This window comes from Lytechinus variegatus, chromosome 7 (genome assembly GCF_018143015.1).
Source record: "Lytechinus variegatus isolate NC3 chromosome 7, Lvar_3.0, whole genome shotgun sequence".
NCBI classification, from domain to species: Eukaryota; Metazoa; Echinodermata; class Echinoidea; order Temnopleuroida; family Toxopneustidae; genus Lytechinus; species Lytechinus variegatus.
The window spans coordinates 11,133,048-11,154,429 of NC_054746.1; the positions used below are offsets into that span (position 1 = coordinate 11,133,048).

The 21,382-nt window shown below is 34.9% G+C and overlaps 1 protein-coding gene across 1 annotated transcript in view; it reads left to right on the forward strand.

The window, feature by feature from the left end:
- LOC121418435 overlaps positions 1-21,382 on the forward strand; it is a 49,360-nt gene that overhangs the window by 21,880 nt on the left and 6,098 nt on the right. Inside the window, exons 4-12 of the mRNA XM_041612311.1 lie at positions 9,460-9,585; positions 10,295-10,359; positions 11,470-11,604; positions 12,596-12,647; positions 15,124-15,275; positions 16,486-16,623; positions 17,408-17,515; positions 18,970-19,137; positions 20,309-20,517. Of these exons, the coding sequence (XP_041468245.1) occupies positions 9,460-9,585; positions 10,295-10,359; positions 11,470-11,604; positions 12,596-12,647; positions 15,124-15,275; positions 16,486-16,623; positions 17,408-17,515; positions 18,970-19,137; positions 20,309-20,517 (1,153 nt within the window). The remainder of the gene's footprint in view (positions 1-9,459; positions 9,586-10,294; positions 10,360-11,469; positions 11,605-12,595; positions 12,648-15,123; positions 15,276-16,485; positions 16,624-17,407; positions 17,516-18,969; positions 19,138-20,308; positions 20,518-21,382) is intronic.

Genomic DNA, 21,382 nt, shown 5'->3' on the forward strand with positions numbered 1-21,382 from the left:
TTTTTATCAAGTAGAGGTTGGTGAGGGACTTAGGAAATAATTTTTCATCAGTTTTATCATTTTTTATCAGTGTATTGATGCGAGGTTGTGAAGTGCTTGAACCATATAATCAGATACCCCTGCCTATTGAGTCACATGCATATCAATGCACCTGCGATATTGAACTTCAATACAAAGAAAATTCACAATTCATTTGCCAGGGCAGCAGTCTGGTCTGGAGTATATTGAAATAGATTACAATAGGTGGTTTCAAACCGCCTCGATCACAAGAATCCCCGTTAAATTACGAGAACTTTTTAAGGCTAAAAAATACCCGTTAATTATTCCTGCATTCATACCGCCCCGAAACACATCCTTCGGGATAAGTTCCCGAAGTTACGAGCATGCGCAGTGTGGTCTGATAAGCAGGCAAGGCGGGAGATTCAAAATCACTAGCCCAGCAGCCACCCACGCCGCCGCGCCCAACGACACGCTGGGATAAAAGTTCCCGTAATTTGCTTTCACATCGCCAAAATACCTGCGACCTTGGAAAAATCCCCACGAAAGTTCTCGTAATTTCGCCAAGTACCTACTATTTAGCGGGTATTTTCTTTCGGGGAAATTACGCGTAGTTTGCTTTCACATTACCAAAATACCTGGTATTTTCTGATCGGGGTAAATTTACCCCGATCAGAGAATACCTGGAACTGGCGAACTTCGAGGCGGTCTGAAACCGCCTATTGAGAAATAGGTGACCTGACATAATTGATATCAGATTAAAACATCTTTTTCGCGCTATGTACGTATGGCTTTACTTTGAATCAGAAGGTATCAGTTGGATTGTTCTGAGCATTGGAGTTCAGTCACTGGAATATCAATTTAAAATTGATATTTTGGGGCTAAAATAGATAGCAATTCAGATCCTTATAATTTTTTTTTGCCTCAAATGAGGGACATCAGGGAATTTTGATCAGCCCAAAAGTCGAAAGCACAGTAGTTAGTCAGACTCTGTTGTACTTTGTTGCTTATAAAAACAACATCCATTAAATGACTGTTTTATGGTGGTACTAATTAATTTAATTTACATTTAATTTGATTAATTTACATTATTGTTGTTATATTGAAAATATATGTATTTCACTGCAACGACCTCAAAAACATTCAAAACTGAAAATGGGTTTAAATAATTATCAGGGAATTTTTAAACTTCATCAGGGAAAAATCTGGGAATTTTGTTTTCTTGAAAAGCTGGGAACCCTGGATAATAAAACTTTTACCCGCTTTATACTTTGTGTATGAATGATCATCTTATACCCCTTTCATAAACCCCATTAAAATGAATTAGGCGGCTAATAGCAGCATAATTTGGTCGTAAAATTGGAGGAGGACAAGAGTTATCCGCATTACTCTGATGCTGCTATTATCCGCATAATAGCAGCATCGGGACAAGATTTTGAGTTTATGAACGCATTTCCAAATTATGCGGATAATTGCCATGGTGCGGTCACAAGGTCACCCTTTTCCAACACAACCGCATCGGAGGGGGCGTGTCCAGTTGTCATGGCGATTATCCGCCTTTTTCAGGACGGGCGCTCGTAAAAATAATGCGGCTTATGAGTTTATGAACGCAATTTTTGTCTCACCTGCGAAGCAGAGTGAGACTATAGGCGCCGCTTTTCCGACGGCGGCGGCGTCAACATCAAATCTTAACCTGAGGTTAAGTTTTTGAAATGACGTCATAACTTAGAAAGTATATGGACCTAGTTAATAAAACTTGGCCATAAGGTTAATCAAGTATTACTGAACATCCTATTAGAGTTTCATGTCACATGACCAAGGTCAAAGGTCATTTAGGGTCAATGAACTTAGACCATGTTGGCGGGATCAACATCGAAATCTTAACCTGAGGTTAAGTTTTTGAAATGTCATCATAACTTAGAAAATATATGGACCTAGTTCATGAAACTTGGACATAAGGTTAATCAAGTATCACTGAACATCCTGCACGAGTTTCACGTCACATGACCAAGGTCAAAGGTCATTTAGGGTCAATGAACTTTGGCCGAATTGCGGATATCTGTTGAATTACCATCATAACTTTGAAAGTTTATGGATCTGATTCATGAAACTTGGACATAATAGTAATCAAGCATCACTGAACATTTTGTGCAAGTTTCAGGTCTCATGATTAAGGTCAAAGGTCATTTAGGGTCAATGAACTTTGGCCGAATAGGGGGTATCTGATGAATTACCATCATAACTTTGAAAGTTTATTGGTCTAGTTCATTAAACTTGGATATTATAGTAATCAAGTATCTCTGAACATCCTGTGCACGTTTCAGGTCACATGACCAAGGTCAAAGGTCAATGAACTTTGGCCGAACTGGGTGTATCTGTTGAATTACCATCATAACTTTGAAAGTTTATGGATCTGATTCATGAAACTTGTACATAAGAGTAATCAAGTATCACTGAACATCCTGTGCGAGTTTCAGGTCACATGATCAAGGTCACAGGTCATGTAAGGTCAATGAACTTTGGCCATGTTGGGGTTTTTTGTTGAATAACCATCATATCTCTGTAAGTTTATTGGTCTAGTTCATAAAAGTGGACATAAGAGTAACCATGTATCACTGAACATCTTGTGCGAGTTAGAGTAGTATTCAAAGTCAGCACTGCTGCTATATTGAACTGCGTGGTGCAGGTGAGACGGCCAGAGGCATTCCACTTGTTATTGAATTATCCGCATTACTCTTAGGCGGCTAATTGGAGGATAGGTTTATGAAGACCATCTTAGTCCTTACTTATAAAGTGATATCTTAATTCATCATTGGTTCTGCATGTGCAGTCTGGATTTGCTGTGGATGTCAAAGATCAAATTATTCAGTATTCAACATGGGGGGATAGGGCAAGGTGGAAAGAAAGGATCATCTCTAAATGTATAAGCACCAGAAGCATAACAGTAACGGCTAGCTTACTCTGGAATTGAAGCAATGAAAGGATGAATGATTTTACAACACATTGATAATGCAACCACAAGTAATTTATCATGGTTATTGTTCAATTTTTGAAAAGAAGATGGAAATGTAGTGAGTATTATCAAGTTTTCTGGATTGGTGATTATGAATATATGTGGCAAGGGGCAAACTTGACAAACAGTAATAGGCAATTTGAATAAAAACAATCATTCATCTGTTTTATCCATGTCTAAAATAAGATTCACATATCTTCACATATCACCCCAGAGGTTACATGTACATATTTAAGTATAAGAATGAAATGTATAAGTATGAAACTAATCAAACTATGCAGATACAATACAAGTTGAGATGATGAAATTAGAAGTTATAACTATACTAGAAAAGAAGCAAAGAGTATAGATTTTTTCAATCTCTTAAAAAAAATAGTTTTTTCAGGAGGGTTGGCTTACTGTAATTGGATTATATATTCACCATATTGAAAACTAAAGGATGATTCTGACTGTCATAGCTTAAACCCATACAGCATGTGCCCATTCCTTATAATTTGGTCTTTGGTAGTATACATGTAGTTCAATTTTACATGTACATCTGATGGGAACTTGTAATTGGGGAACCATTGCTATCTTCAGAAGAAGTGCACATTGTTTGAAACAGGATATTTTCTTGGTTGCTGTTCTATAGGAATAAGAATTTATAGCCTACTCAGATAAGAATATGGACACCGTGCACTGTTGTTTTCAAGACCATGCAATATCTAAAAATAGCAGCATTAGAATACTTTTTCTTTCTTGGTAGTTATAGTGTTAGTATTTTGTATAATAGTTGGTAAAAGCTTAGTGAATTTTACCTATTCGAAATCTTTGAAGTGTGTATATGTCCCAACTTTTAATGGCTAAACAAGAAGTGTGCTTTGAGAGTTACCCCACTCATTCATGATTATTTTACAAACTAGTATATTCAATGCCTATTAAAAAAGATACAATGCTATAAAAAATAATATTCTTAGAAATATTTTTCAAGAATAATTTGTAGTTATATTCTGTCCAGCTTGTATTCAGAGCTGTAGGGGGTCTACATGTCCATGTAGATAGACCTATTAAAGTTTTGATGACCTAATTGGATTTTGGGCAAAGTAAATATTTCAACACTTTATGAAAAAGGTATAAAAAAACAGCAATATTTGTATTTTTTCAATATTAATCTGTAGTTATAATCTGAAAAGCTTGTATTCAGAGCTTTAGGGGGTCTGAATGGACCTATTAAAGTTGTGATGACATAATTTACGATGTCTTCAGAAAAAGTGCGCTATTTAGTACCCAATCCAATTAAGTGTATATACATTGTAGATACCGGGCAAAGTTAGTATTTCAATGCTTTTGAAAAAGAATCCAAAAGTAGCAACATTATAATCTTTTTATATATATATTTATATTATCTGTAACTATAGTCTGGTCAGCATGTTTTAGGGGGTCTACATCGACCTATCAAAGTTTTGATATCCTAACTTTGATATCCTAATGGCCAAATAAGAAATGAGCTATAAGAGTTACCCCACACAGACCTGTATATATGGATACCGTGAAAAAGGGTATATTTTTAACCCTTCTTAAACAGATACCATGCCATGAATATTTAAAATGATAATATTCTTAGAATTGTTTTCAACCTTAAATCTGTAGTTAAAGCATGACCAGCTTGTATATAATAGTCTGGAATCTGCAGGGGGTCTGTAATATACAGGTCTGTAAAGCTTTCAAGTGTGTATGTCCAAATTGACGATGGCTAAAAAAATATAAAAAAAAACCTTCCCACCAGTAGTGCATGGACTTAACACAAAAGGTGAACACTCAAAGATAATTATCAGCCATCGAGTACCTTCATAGTCCAATCATATCCTTGAAAGATCACCCACTTGTGACGTGTAGCGCTACTCATCCATGCAATGTGAACAACTCTGCTTGATTCAAAATCATCAAAAGCATCACGTTTGAAAGATGCAGGGATTGATTTATTTCATACCCCCCAAAGACCGGTGTAATTGCTCTCATCCTATTCTTGAATTGTTTTCTTAAAGAAAATGGAGCACCTAATCCCTCCCAGTCATGACTGTGACACTGTTTAATATGTTTTGTCATTTGTTATGATTACTGTAACTGTATTTACGATTGGATGATGTACACATGAAGTAATCGCATTCAAAACCAGGCACATGGAATAAATCACTAAAGAGTATGTTTATCTATTCATTGCTACATTCAAATGCATGCTTTTGTATGAATGCAACATTATGTAAACAATTTAAGTATCTTTTTATACCTTATAGCAGCAATGTTTTAAAGGGATATTAGATTTTAAAAAAACAACAGCAATATTTCTGATTTGGTAATATTCATGCCACTATTTGATGCATTCACATTACACAATTTTACCTGTATCAAATATTGCATGTGTCACTTTTGACTTCAGTAATGAATTTGTTTGGGTATCTGATTAGTAAAATTTGTGCTTAGGGCTTCTTGAGTTTTCCAATGTATAACTACTAAATTACTGTACATTAATTCAAATTGCATAGCGTGAACACTGAGAAAACCTTTTTGCGATAAGTAATAAGAATTTCCATTAGGACTTTGTTGCCAACAATCACTGCTTTGGAGATCTATTGCACTTTCGAAGCAAGAAAGCATCAAATGATCTAATAAAAACACATAGTAAAGTCTTTCTGGTGCTGAAATATCTACGGATATCCTACTGTTTGGCGTCAAAGGAGATCAGGAACTCAACAGTCGTAATCGTTTCTGTCACGCTGGAAGCATCTCAAAAACCCGGTATTGAAAACCAATGAAGCAATTTGGTTCTCTGTTGACTCTGTCCCACAGATAAAGCTCTATCCTTGCTGGAATCTGGTAGAGTTCTATTGTTAATCCTTTGTTGTATTTTTAAACTTTCCCAACACTTAAAAGGCTTGCCCACCCTTACAGTTTCAATCTATCCAGCCATATGGACAATGTGTCAAGATGACTTGGTTTTGAAAAAAAAGGAATGAATAACAAATTAAACAGGCTGCACTGAAATTTCTTGATAAAGTAATACATAATTCATAAATTTTTTATCATTATGATGTCATACCAACTAATGAAATTATTAAATCAAATTGAATTCAAGTTTGTAATTCAGTAATGCCTTCATAGAGGTTGTAGTCACGGAGTAGCGTACTTGTATTTGCATCCATATATTCCAGCAACATTCAAATTTTAGCTTCATGAATATTTTTCTCTCCAGAATTTAATAGATACTACATGGAGTAGCTTGAAACCCTTGAGAAGTGTGGCTTCCTTTAATACCCTTTGTGGTCGGGGAATTATTTTGACTTGAAAAGTAAATCTGGCTCAGTCCTCAAGTTGTTGCATACAATGCATGGACATGCATACTGATTTGGGCTCAATGGCTGATAACCTGTAGTTCTTCTTGACAGAAAGCAATTAACTAGAAGCTATAATTCCTTTACCTTTTCTTAGCATGTCAAAGTGCATAATTGACCCTATTTTAGCTTGCCAAATTGCATAAGTTGTATTTCCACTAAACAAAAAACAATTATGAAAGATTGTATACATCTGCTTACTCTGTGGAGTGTATGTAAACAAATATCAGACACAATAATTGTAGAAATTATTCACGGTGTTTACAAAGTTAATTTGAAAATATAACTGGTAATTCTAATAGCAGGCCAACCGTAACGGAAAATGTTGGTCGTATTGTAAGTATTGCTTGCATTGAATCCAACTGAAGCAATTGTTTGAAATGGGAATAATGTTATTCAACAGTAGCAACCTTTTGCAGGTTGAATATCAGTATTTGCTTTTGCCGGTGTATAGAACATTCAGTGTATTCATCATGTTTCGGCAATGTTTACTATTGGTCTTAGTCATGACAAATATACTTCCATTATCTTGGGAACTGTGCAGACATCTACGTTTGTCATTCAGATAAGAAGTTATTTGACTAATTGATAGAGTGATTTTACCCAAGCATTGCTGGCAAAATAACCCATTCAGAGACCCTACATTGTATCATGTTACTCAATGGATTTTGTTCTGTTTTTAATACTGATGATTCATCTTTACCGCGTCCCTAACCCCAAGTCCGTCTTTATACATGGAGACGGGGAAAATGAACCCATCTATTTCTGTTCAGTATTTTTACAGAAACTTTAATAACATTACATAAAAAAAAAATAAGTTGCAAGGAAATATTCAAATTCTTTAATAGCAAAACATCTTATCTGTAAATATTCCTGTTTGCCTCATACAGTTCATACTCTCAATATTTTTTTTTTTTAATTGCAAAACAATCTACTGAATGTTTTTTAATAAGGTATGTCATATAATCTACAATTTCCAAAATATGTAATTATTATTTCACTCAATATTACTCAACTACATGTGGGCTATTCCACGGTTACTCACGTTACATTTGGAGACACCTTGACTCATACTTGGAGCTGTAACTCCATTATTATTGATAGGAACTAAACATCTCCTTATCACAACAAAGTACACAGTCTGACTATCCTTCGTATAAAAACAAAACTTGGGAAATTCTATTATGCTCCTGGAAAATCTTTGGAATGTGTCGGTTACTCACGTTACATGATTTGGACATGCATAAAATGAAAAGTCGACATAAGTGAAAAGTCTCCTCATACAAGGCTTTTATGAAAGTTGATTATATCCATTTCACAGAAGTATATTAGGGAGACAAACTTTGTATATAATTAAAAAAATAAAGAACACATGGTTTTTACTTGGGGTGCAGATAATATGGTTACTCACGTTACATTTTGTCCATGTATGGTTAACAACACACATGTCATTAAAAATTCAATAATGTGTATAAAATTCATTGCTAGGAACATCTAAAAGAGATTTTATACCAAAAATTGGAACAATTGGAGCTTTATTAGGGAGTAGGAGGGAAAAGTACGATTTCGCTTACTAATTATGCATAAATTAGCATAATCGCTTAATACCAATTTGCATGAAATAAATTACTGTATAGTATTGTAGATTATGTCCAAGACAACCTGCATGCAAATTTTCGGCGTGATCGTGCGGCCAATGGCCGAGATCTCAAGGGGGGCCTGGGAGCCCCCCCCCCTCCCCCGGGCCATATCAACTCCCAAAATACCCCGGCCTAGATAGGGTTACAGGTAAGGGCATTCAATGTGTTTTCGAACACTCTTTAAAGTTTGGTTAATCAAAACCAAGTCTTACTAATGCACTCTCGCATTGTGAATACTTCTACTAATATTCAATTTTTTGTGTGATTGTATGACCACTGATATTTTGATGAACAAAGAGTCGCATCAAAGAGATGTACCCTCATTTTGCTTTTAATTAATAAAAAATAACTTCACAACTCACCATGAGAATTAAAACTTGACATCCCACAGAAAATGTTACCGAACTGAATAATTTTTACTGGTTACTCACGTTACAAAGTTACTCACGTTACAGTTTTTCTTCATCATTTTTATAAAAAAATCGTACTTTTTAATGATTTTGATAGTCATCACTGTGTCAAAGATTGTTTGAAGGAAGAGAATTTAAAATCCCACCAATTAACTGTGAAGAATTTTTCTCTCAGAAAACAAAGTCAGTTTTTTTTGGTTACTCACGTTACATCACCTGAGCAGGTTGCAATGTTCATTTTTGAATGAGTACTACAAATTTACTTGAAAAGCGGTTGTGTATTTTAAGTAATTTGACTCTTCTAAACTTCAGAAATATGTAAAGTGGTATGTTGTTGCAACAACAAAATGGTAATAAGGCATATTTCATTTTTCACTATTTTTCTTGTATTTTGGTACACAATGGAAGACACAACTTTTGACCATTTTTTTCCAAAGTATACATATGAAAATAAACTTTTTATTTCTTGTTCCTGAAACTATCATGTATGAAGGACTTAAAGTATTAAAAAATTCAAGAAAATATTGAATTTTAATTTTTAAGCTCATGTCCACCAACCTGTGGAATTGCCCATGTACATATTTGTTTGATATTATTTTTTATTATAACTAGATTCCCTTTTTCATTTTCATCTCTGCCTATTCTTTCTGAAATCCCAACTTTTTCTGAATGCCGTTTTCCTTAGTACAGCATGTCCCACATTTTAACAGGGCTCTCTTGTAAAGCAGTTGTATACTGAAGAGACTACCCTGGGTAAATAAAACAAAATAAATAAATATCATGTACATTGTTTACATGGTTTGCTATTATTTGCATAGTGGTTGTATACCAACCTTTTAAGGAAAATAATCCTACGCCTATATGGTACTTGTATTGAAAAGGGAATTAAATGAAATAACCATAAGAGAGAATAATATTGAAATTTTAGTCTTTACAAATTCAATGCAATTCAGCCTTTAATTTTAATACTATTATAATCAATACCATTAATATATATCTATCTCTCTTTGATCTTTCATTATCTTTTCTAGTCAATGAGAAGATTCAAGGAATCCAGACCCGTCCAATCATCAGAGCCCAAAGGATTGAAAACATTCATCTATGTTTACGATTCTTACAAACCAAGGGGTTCGATACCAGAGGGGTCAATGCTGAAGGTATGTACAAACTATCAGCTTTTAAGGATAAATTTTTTATTTATTGAATGTATTTTGTTGTGCAATATTATGTATACTGTACGTGTACGTGCACCTGGATTGCAAATTTATTCTCTATATCGTTTGTTGGAAAAAGAAATCATGTAATATTAATATTCTATTTTAATGCATTCTGTATTGCTCTTATGGGATTTGGTTCAGTATGAAATTTTTTGTAGGGACAATTATTTGTGAGGCAGTATAAATGATTACTGATAATAATGCCATTGGTGTTGGGAAATAATCTTTTGAGGTCTGAGGTGTTTATTCTATTTGATACTTGCTTCCTACCTTGATGAATAGGAAGGTTTGCTTTACATTATTTGTGTTTTCAAGTGCTTTCGATTTGAAAATAATAAAACCTTCAATTCAAATTCAATTCAAATTAATGACCAGTATGATGATAATTTAGCCTCTGAAAAAAAGTAAAGTCATTAGAAATCACAGCTCTATAGATTTCATTCTGGAAATGGATCAGCAAGTTTATATGTACTGTTTTTAATAATCTTTGTGGGGGTAAAATCTTCAAGTAATTCTGATCAGATACAAATTGTACTTTTGGCTTATGATCATATTAAATCCATTTCTACTTTTTCAAATGCGTACAGTGCATAACTTGTGGCATCTGTTTAAAGTATAATAATGATGCCCTCTTGACCTTGTTTTGCAGAAATAACAGATGGGAATCTCCGGTCTACTATAGCACTCATCAACACTCTTAGACGAAGGTTTGAGGTATGCACAATGTCATTATACTCATTAGGGACATGTTACTTTTAAGAGTATCTAGTTTATATTTACATGTAACATACAAGAGATAAAGTATTCTAAAAATGGTCAACAAAAATCAAGCTAGGTAATAGATGACTCATATTCATATTTATGTGTATTTATGAAAGAGCAATAGAGTACAGAAGTTTGACGTCATCAATTTCCCTTTTAACATGTCAGTGTTTTTGATACCATATTTTGGTAGAGCATGATGGAATACCTCCACAGCCTGAATATGGTGGGAATCGGTCCATAGGGGCCTGAGATATGACCTCATGAATACATAATTAGCCCCATTGAAAGCAATGTATCATTGGCATGGTTCTAAATGTTAGGAACCATTACATGTACATATTCATGGGATCATATCTAAGACCCCCATGAACCGATTCCCACTTAATTTTGGTAGTGGGTGTTTTTCATCATTCCCTACCAAGGTATGGTTTTTAAAAAAAGCGCTGAAATGCAAAAATAGTTATTTGTGACGTCATCACTTTGGTACTGTATTTAACCCTGACAAAAGCAGTATTGTGAATGGATGGAGATTAAAATCATTATTTTGAGGTGAATTCTATCATTTTCACATGGAAACGGGGTGGTTTTAATAAACCATAGGATTAGAAAGAACAAGTTTTATTAAGGTTTGAAAAAAATTCCATCAATGGATATTAAAGAGAGTTATGAATTTTTTAAATACTGAATTAGTGGTATCATAAGTGAGAAGCTGCTTCATGTATCAGTAATGTCCTGCTTTTGAACATCAATCCAATCCATATCTTATGGTGCAATTCAAAATCCTCAGAAAATTATTTTTGCCCAATAGATCATAGGCTAGTCAGCCACTGAGCAGCACCAGATGGACATTGCTCTATCCCTGAAACCATTGAATGCCAAACAGAATAGCAGCAACTCCCATCTTTTAAAGTTGTTTGGTCTGACGCGGCCAGGGTTTCAACAGGCTTGAAGTCATGACCTTCTGGTTGTGAGACAGACACTCTACCAACTGAGCCAACACACTTGTATTTTTGATATGGTACAGTCCTTTATTAAGTATTATTGCTTGAATCTTGACAGAGTACCACTGTGAGCACCGGTAGTCAGAAGCAAGACAGTGCACCGTCCACGCCGCGAGGACCGGTACCAGATAGCATCTCACAGAATGAAGAAAGGATATCATTACAGGGGAGAGATCCAAGTACTCTTAGCCAGGTATGTAGGACTGTGAAATATTACACTTTCATTTGATTATCTTAGTGCAAGGGGTTGGTATTGGGTCTGTTACAAAGGAGGGTGAATTGTGATTCAGAATAGGGAATGTTGTAAGAATCTATTTATGGGCTATTCCACGGTTACTCACGTTACATTTGGAGACACCTTGACTCATACTTGGAGCTGTAACTCCATTATTACTGATAGGAACTAAACATCTCCGTATCACAACAAAGTACACAGTCTGACTATCCTTTGTATAAAAACAAAACTTGGGAAATTCTATTATGCTCCTGGCAAATCTTTGGAATGTGTCGGTTACTCACGTTACAGATTTGTCCCAACCTGTGGAATTGCCCACATGATTAATTTCTAGTTTCTATTGCAATTTTACATTTGATAGTATACAAATAATGAATGTTTATGAGTGCAATGGACAGAATACTTCATGAGGTGAAAGATGAATGATCCATTCAACTCGGCTACACCTCGTTGAATGGATCATTATTTCATCTTTCACCGAATGAAGTATTCTATCCATTGCACGAATGAAAAAACATTCATTATTTAGTTTATATGACACCTAAAAAACAATTTTTTTTTCCATATGAAATTCATGAATTTCAATGCAAAGCATGCTCATGCAGTGTGAGTTTGTTCTGTTGATTGTTACGTCATTACAACATGCGCACTGCTGGTGCATGAGCTGCAGTCTCGGTGCGCGAGTGCAATGGACAAAATCGTATGGATCCAAAATTGCATGATGAATGGATCCAAAATTGCACGGTTATTGACGTCATTGCGAAATGGGTTGAATGAACGATATCAAACAACCAATCAAATCACAAGGATCTATCTAGGTGTCATATAAATTTAGCTTTAGCTGTAGTAAATCAATATACACTCCTTGTTAAAAGAAATGAAACGGATTAGCGATCAATGCATACATCTATAAGTAAAATAAGTAAATTTTAAATGATTTCTTTCACAGATATCTGTTCAGTCTGAAACTAGTTTTGGAAGAAAGAGTGGAGATTACACAAGTGAGTATGGTTGTTCTTTAACTACAGTACTATTGTTTCCTCAGATCCATTGGCCCGTACTCTGATTAAATGAAACCTTGGTTTAAAGTTATGGTTTAACTATGGAGAGCTAATTGGGGCACAAATACCTAACAGTTCACATCAAATTTATTGTCTCAAATGAAACTCAAATTATCTGGGAATGATAACTGAAGTATATTGAGGTATTTTTCTTCAATATGAAATCAAAAGGAAACAAATTAATAGACATAAGAATAATACAATATGAAAAGAATTTTTGGCTCCCCATAATTTTAGCACAGAGATAGACTATGGTCTAAGTTAAACCTGACTTCAGAATACAGGCCATTTGGTTTAGCTTTAGGAGAAACAAAGTTGCTGCATATATTCATATTCTACAGATTAAGTTGACATTATGGGCTAAAGTCTATACAATTTAAACCCATATCTGTGTAGTACTAAATTCAAACTGTGTCAATATTAGCTCTTTCAAAAGCGGTCATTTTGCGAGTGAAAAAAAAAGAGGAAAAGTAGGGTCGCACATGTGAGCTCTTCAGATGTGAAGTCAATATTGTTAACTTGTTAAGCAGATCAAGTGGATTGAACTTGAGAGAAGCAAATAAAACTTCAAGAGGGGATGGGGGATGCTCTAAGGCAAATACATAAGTGAGGTATATAATGTTTATCTTCTTTTACAAGCTATATTGATTTTAATGCCCTTCGAATAATTAATGCTAATTTTGGCAAATTCTATTGTAGATAATTGTATAATATTTTCAGTGCCAAGTTAAACACTGATTTGTGATATCTCTAGCCGTTAAGTTAAATCAATATTGTCCTGAATTTGTTAAAGTGACCAAAATTATCATATTGATCAGACAATTGCCTGAATTCTACATCTCCTAAGGATTTGTTACAGGCAGCCATCGCTGTTGTTGGTAATGTGTGCATCAAATTGCCTCGGTCACACTGATGAAACTTGACTCCTTGGCCCGTCTTACAAAGAGTTGCAATTGATCCAATCAATTGCAACTATGGAAGCCAGCAAAGTCAACATATAAAACGCATGTTTATTTTATTTTTTTAATCTAGATATGAATGTATATCCATAAATTCATTGATTTCTTGACAGTTTGATGTGATCTCCTTTGTTTATAAAGAGCATTTTGCAAATTTCCTGTTGAAAAATTTGGATTTCCATAAAGTTACAATTGATTGGATCAATCATAACTCTTTGTAAGACGTTGAAAGCCAGCTACGTCAACATCTAAAATTGACATTGTTCAAAATATTTTCTAGATAATGATTGATGAATATTTATGCAATGATTGTTTTATTGAAAATTCAGTGTGCTTCTCTTTGTTTACAATTGACAGTGTGCAAAATAATTTTCCTGTGGAAAAAAATTGTTACATTGATGGATTTCCACATACTTGAGATTGGTCGGATCAATCGTAACTCAAGTAAGACGGTGCTCAGACCAACAAGAGTTATTATGCTGTTACTTAAGACATACCATCCTTTGGTTCAGAGTTGGCTTTGTTGATGTGACTAAGGCATATAACATTTGTGTTAAGAAGTCTTCATACAGACCTGCCAACCAGTATGTTTTTGGCATACTTAGTACATTTTTGCAACCAAAATATGGCAGTATGTTTTTTTCTTTTAGAAATATGTTGTTGTTGTTTTACAAAATTGTAATTTATTGAGAAAAATCATCTCTATATGTCTCTATTTTATGGTTATTAGATCAATGTAATTTCAAGTAACTTTTTTTTTCAATCATTTTGTTAAAACCAGGGTGAGATATACCCATGTTTAAATTATTTTTTTCATTGGCAAGAGCACTGCGCATTTGAGCTTGCATGCAGCGAGTGCGCCACGCATTTTATTATGAAATACACTTTTTTGGGGAAAAATACATTTTTTTAATCACATAATATACTTTTTCATTCCCAGAGGTTGGCAGGTCTGCTTCATAGTAATAATAATTTATGTAGCACCTTATACCTAGGTTTCTAAGTACTATACATACATGTATATTTATGATAATCAACCCCGGTCATTTCAACCACCACTGTACTTTACAAATAGTGCACCAGGGGAGCGTTTCATGAAAGGACTTGATCCGACAAGTCCTGATTTATCCGATAGTTACCATAGTAACATTGCTTCTGAGCCAGTCAGAATCAAGCAAAGTAGTCACATCTGACAACTTGTCGGATAATAATGTTGATGAAACGGTCATCTGGCTATATGCAACCATTGTTTACCAGTACACACATTGACATTCACATCCTATTGGGTACCCATTTAACACTTGGGGGAGAGTGGCAAACATGCATTAAAGTCTTGCCAAAGAAATTTAGTTCCCCAGGGATTTGAACCCTAAACCTTTAGGAAGTGTCCAGTGACAAAACCACTATACCACAACACCTCCACATATCTATCCCCATCTTCTCTTGTTCCCTTTCAGTGAATGGTACAGAGGGTACCTCTGAGATGCAGACCACTACACCCCGTCTGATTCCTAATGGTCATGTTGAGCCTGCCTTACCGGGTCTAATGGGATCTACCAACCATGAAGATGAGTTACCGGTCATAGCACACAATGATCATACCGTCATGGTAATTATGCTTCAAATATTTAGTGATTTTTATTATATTTTTGTTTCATTTTATAAAATGAATTATTATTCTGATTATGAAGACGAGTTGTCAATCATTGGGCACAGTGATCATACAGTATTGTCATAGAAAATATGCTTCAAATATTTATTTTTGTGACATTAGTGATTTTTTATCATGAAGAAAAGTTACAAGTCATTGCGCATAATGATCATGTTGTCATGGTAACTATGCTTCAAATATTTATTCACTCTTATTACATTTTTAGATTGTTATTGACAGACAACTGCACCTCACCTGCAGAATGTGAGAAAGTTGCACAGTGGAATGTTTGCATTGATGCGCATGGTTACTCAGTTGCTCTTAGACACATTCTTAGTTTGAAGGATGAGCGACCATGGGGAATTTGATATCGTTTCTTACAGCCTAAATGTGACAATTTCAGGGTTGTCTGGCATATTGGATTGTATTTTTTAAATACTTTAAAACCAATGTCATGCATGACCTTGGCTGATTGTGGTTGAAATGAAGGGCATTTTGGTTCCATGCTCTGTCACTTTCCCATCATAATATACTCTTCGTTTATTGTTATTTACATTGGTTGTTAATATTGATTGTTTATATTGACAGTGGCTATACATCAATTATGATTTGTATGTACAGTGTTGATTGCCATGTAAACAATGATGTTTTTAATATGCGGTGCCATTTTCTGTGTATTTGATCAAAGCATAAGCCTGATGATTTCAGTGTTAGATTGAATACACAGATATAGTGTGACAAGTTTGTTTACTTTTCATTGTATTTTTTAAAGAAACATACCAGTTTTTCTACATCATGCATCCTTTATGACCCCTATAGACATGGAAGTTTACATTATTGGAACAGATAGTTGGAAAACTTTTAGTTTCCTGCAATAAATTGATATGTAAAAGGGTGACCTGTCATTGACTCACTCAATTTCATACTGCAGTGCACTATTTCATGAAAAGAAATCAATCCAAACTTGATTATGCCACAAATTCACAATTTTCCATCTGATTTTGTGGATGTTTTAACTGTCCTCTCTTTAATTGCTCTCTTTTGCTCCAATTTGCTAACATTTTTTTTTAAATACCTTTACAATTATATATTTTATTTTTACTCTCACTTCATGAAAATCTTCCATCTAATTGATATTTTGAAAATATTTTTCAATTGATTGATTCAGAGTATGACCGAGATGGGATCTAAAGGAGTCCTGCAGCATGGAGCTGAGACTCGGCGGACGCAGCTATCAAAAGAGAGCCCTCGTGGGGCTATCAGACCTCAACCAGTTAAAGCAGGAGATTCATGGAACCCACTAGCTGTAAGCATTATTCTCAAAGTCCTTGAATTTCAATATATTTTAGTGCAATATTTTGATATTAAAGCATACAATATGGGGGTATAAGTGCACCAAAATTCCTGGTGAAAGCGGCAGTAGGCCAATCAACATGCCTGGATTAATAAAAGCCCTCTTTTTGGCATTCATTGTTAAGTTGTTTATATATTTTGCAGAATTCTATCATTTCATGCAGTAATGATAGACCTGGTGTGTCATTCATGAAGCTCTTTGTAAATCACAGGCGACTTTACGAAAGACTGGTGTTCCTTTCTTGGGGACTAAATCAACACCAATGAAATTCTAGTGTGTATCATCTACTACAAATAAGGCTTACCAGTCCTGTGTAAAGTCGCTCTTAATAACTTATGAATGCTAATAGCTCTATGAAACACCAACCTGTCATTGTTAATTCTGTGAATAAGGAGAAGGGGTTAATTGCTTAACACACAAGGTAATTTTTCCACTTTCATTTGTCCATTTACATTTTTATGCCCTCGCCGATCTAGGTGGTTACCAAAGGCATTATCTTGTTCGGTTCGTCTATGTGTCCAGTTTATGTTCTCATTGTAATTAAAGAATCATGTGGAAAATAATTTCAAACTTGGCTCATGTATGCAAATGAGGATGGTCTGATTAGATTTTGGGGTAGAGAGAGTGCATAAGTCACAGAGGTTTGACTCGATCATCGCTTTTTATTCAAAGTTGTATACCTGTACGATCCCCATGCTATGTTCTTTCATCATTTGTATTTTCTTTTGTCTCATAGAACCTCAAGTCCCCACTGAGGGATACGTTATCCATGACGGTAGAGGAAAAGTTAAAGAACTTGCTCGACTCGCCCACACCGGGTAGTCTTATCAATGGAAACAATCAGGTAAGTTCGCACGTACCAAGTCATATCTGGGGAGCGTGTCACAAAGCAAATAGTCAGTAATTTCACTGACTAATATGTTCTTGCGCCAATCAGGTGCAAGGTTTTCAGTAGCTTATAACAGAATTCAGTGAAAATTCTTGACTATTTGTTCCATGAAATGCTCCTATAAATCTGTATCTTGATATCATCAATAGACATTTGATAAATGAATGTATCATTTCCATGTAGCACAAAAGAATTCTTTCTTTGGAACTCGCCCAAGTAGCGATATCATTTTGATCAGACATTATTATCAGTTGCAACTCCCAATCAATTAAACATAACAAAAACTATTTCATACTCTGTAAACTCTTTCCAATAAGCACTTCTCTTTCAAATGATCATATCTGTACTATCCACTGTAGACTTTATGATGATGTTACAGGGGAGATGGGTTTCATTGTAAATCCCAATTGCTTTTTACAATAGTAGAGATACAATCTCTATTGTTCTGCATGAGTGCTCTCTATTATAGGGTGCTAATGTGTTTTTTTAGGGTGCATGTACATATTGTGTCTGCTATGATCGTTCGCTGTACTAATCATTAGAAGGGATAGATTATTAAAGTAGTCTCTTTTCTTTGGTCTAATTGAAATTATATATTTTATATTCTGATACTTATGCGTAACTTTCAGCTATCATGACTTCCAAATTTCAATGATTTCCTTTATTTTTACTGCATGTTTAATTTCTGTTTAATTGGTAATGACAATTGTAATATGCCAGTATGGTAGGCAGAGGGTGATCGCAGGCTATTTTATCTGACTGCTATTAAAGAAAGCATAAATGTTTTTTAGTTGGCAACTAGAGCAATGGCTTGAGGTCCTCTCCGAGAGACCTGGGAATGAGGATAAATGCCTTACCAAAGGGTACCCTCCCACTAACTTGGTTTTGAACCTATTCAATGTGTATATTCAATGATATATTCAGTGATATATTAAGTGATATATGCAGTGACATATTTATATTATATTGGATGGCTCAGAATGGAAAACCAGCAATATTCCAAGAGTTTGGGAAAATATTCCATGAATCGCAAGTGAGGGGCCCTAACGAGTGGAATATATCTGGTATTTCATGAAATAAAGCCATCAAATATAATTATCATCTATACACCCCCCCCCCACCCCTGAAAAAAGAGAGAGAGAAAAATTTCATTTAACAAGTCATATCACTTATCACATGGCATCATCATTTTTTATCAATATTGGTCATCGACATGCGACTTACATGTAAGTCACTATGATGTCTTTGAGCGTAATTGTGATCTATGCTGCATTCATATTTAATGTATGGCTAAAACGCTCTATATAGATAATAATCAACGATATATTCATTGTGTGCATGCTCATTAAATGGCATGTTCAGTGTTTATTTAATAGTATATTCACTGTGTTATTTTCCTTTGATGTTAGCCTCAGTTTGATGACGGTGAGCTGTTGGAGCTACCTCCACCAAACTTCCGTGATGTCACCGATGAAGATGAGGCTATTGATGAGGAGGCTAACCTTCAAGCCATGTTGGAGGATCCTGATAAGTTTGACTACCCCAAGGATTGGGATAGATACATCTCAGGTTATGTGGTGAGTATACTGCACAACTATACCCGGCTTTGAGAAAGTGTAGTGGGGAATTGTTCCTCTGAGGTTGGACTTGCAAATACTATTTTTTCTGATATTGCCAGTTCAACCAAGGATGAATAACTCCCTTTAATACTTTCAAAATTAAATGCCTGGTAGGTTTGTTTTATTTGGATCAAAGATGGCGCTTTTCTAAGTAACATCTATTTTTTGTACATCGTGGAAAGCTTCTAAAATTCATCAAAAATGAGTGCAAAGAAAGAACAGGCTGAGAAACAAATGTTTATAAACACCTCATTGGGATCATTGGTAGACCTGTCTGTGAGCCTTTGTTGTCAATGAAATATGGCATATAGTAGGAGTGGCCACAAATTTATATTACCCCATTTCAATGTACAATAGAAGTTAAACTATGTGTCTTTCAGTCTAAATTTTTTGTCGTGTTTTGGGGTTTGTTTGATTTACTTTTGATTCTTCAATGTTGCACAATCTTGTGATTTTGTATGATTATTGTTTTTTGTTGTAAAATTCTGAAAATTTCAAAAATCTTCAAAATATTAGAAAAAAAAATTGTTTTATATCACTTCTTTAAGTTTGAATGATAAATCTCTGTGATCTTGTCCTATTTGGTCTGTATTCTGGACCAAATTTGTTCAGCCACTGCTCTCAGTGGAATCTGATCAGTGTCTGGGCCGCTTGACTGCGAGGGTTTCCTACGAGATACAACCCACTGTTCCCTGTGCCCGAGATTCAGATAGTTTAATACCACATCAGTTCATAATCACAAGGGCTACTTTTTTATAGTCTTATAACTTTGATTTATTTTCACTTAGTCTACTTTTTGAATAGTATACTTTGGTGTATTCTCACTTGATCTATTTTTCAGAAATCCTAATACCACATTGGATTATTTTGCAAGAAAGGTATAATTAAACTCAAATTGACAATAAGAAGGCATTAAATTAGATAGCCCATTGAGTTAAGGTACTTTCAAATTATTCTACATATTGTATAGGAACAGTGGTATTTTATTAATACCGCTGAAATGGGCCATCCTCCATATGATCTGTATGTTATGTTAAAATTAGCATGTATATATTTCATTTTTTATATGGAAATAAATACAAACAAACAATCTTTTGACGACATATGTAATATTCTAATCCTTTTCTAGCCCTCCACAACGACTGAGAAGAAAGAGGGTCCTCGTGCTCAAGCCCTGTTAGATCAACCCCCTACCTCTACCACGCCCCCTCCCGATGCATCCACCCCAACCACCAATTGGAACCGTCCAGCTCCTTTCTTCCACGGTCCTTCATCGCATCATATGGGGACTGCTCCATCAACTCAACCTCCTCAGGAGATGTCTGGCTACTCAAATGGGTGAGGCATATATCTAGTTTTTCTTCATACTTGCTTGTGCAAGAGGGACTTATGATGTACTGAACCTTCTGAAGTTTACACCGGCAGGGTGGTACACTGTAAATCATCAGCGTGCCGCTCTCCTGTGTGTTAGAGTCCCTCTCTAAACCTCTCTAAAGTCATTGGCCCGTATTCTGAAGTCGGGTTTAACTTAAACTCAGGTTTAAAGTTGTGGTTTTAAGTATGGACAGCCAGTTGTTACACAATCACTAACAGTAGAAATGTCATACTTTCAGCTCATTCAGCTCTCAAATCATTCATAATTGTCTAGGAAGTATAAATAGATGATTGTCTTCACCATCGATGAATGAGGAAAGAGCACAGTAAACATTAGAAACATACAACTTAATAAAAATTATGATACTTTTGGCTTCCCATACTTAGACAACAACTTTAAACCTGAGTTTAAGTTAAACCCGAGTTCAGAATACGGGCCATTATATTCTTTATATTTGGGTTTGATGAATTTAATTATACATCTCTGAGTACAAGTACGATGATACACCAACCTGGTGGACTGTACTTTAACGGATGATGATGAGTATATTAATTTATTTTGTGTACCATAATTAAATATTTGTTAAATTTCTTGTTATCACTCTGTATGTTAATGGACCTTGGTGAATTACACCTTTTCTATTCCCTTATGAAATAAAGGTGATATATTGTTGAACGGTTGTGTAAGGTACAGTTTATGCTCTCTGTGGGTGTCCATTAAGATTTCTTTCTGCCCAAAGTTTATGTTTATGCAATATTACAATATCAATGAGTGATTATTCAATGTATTCAATCCAAAAGAAAGTGAAAAGTATTGAGATTTACTGAT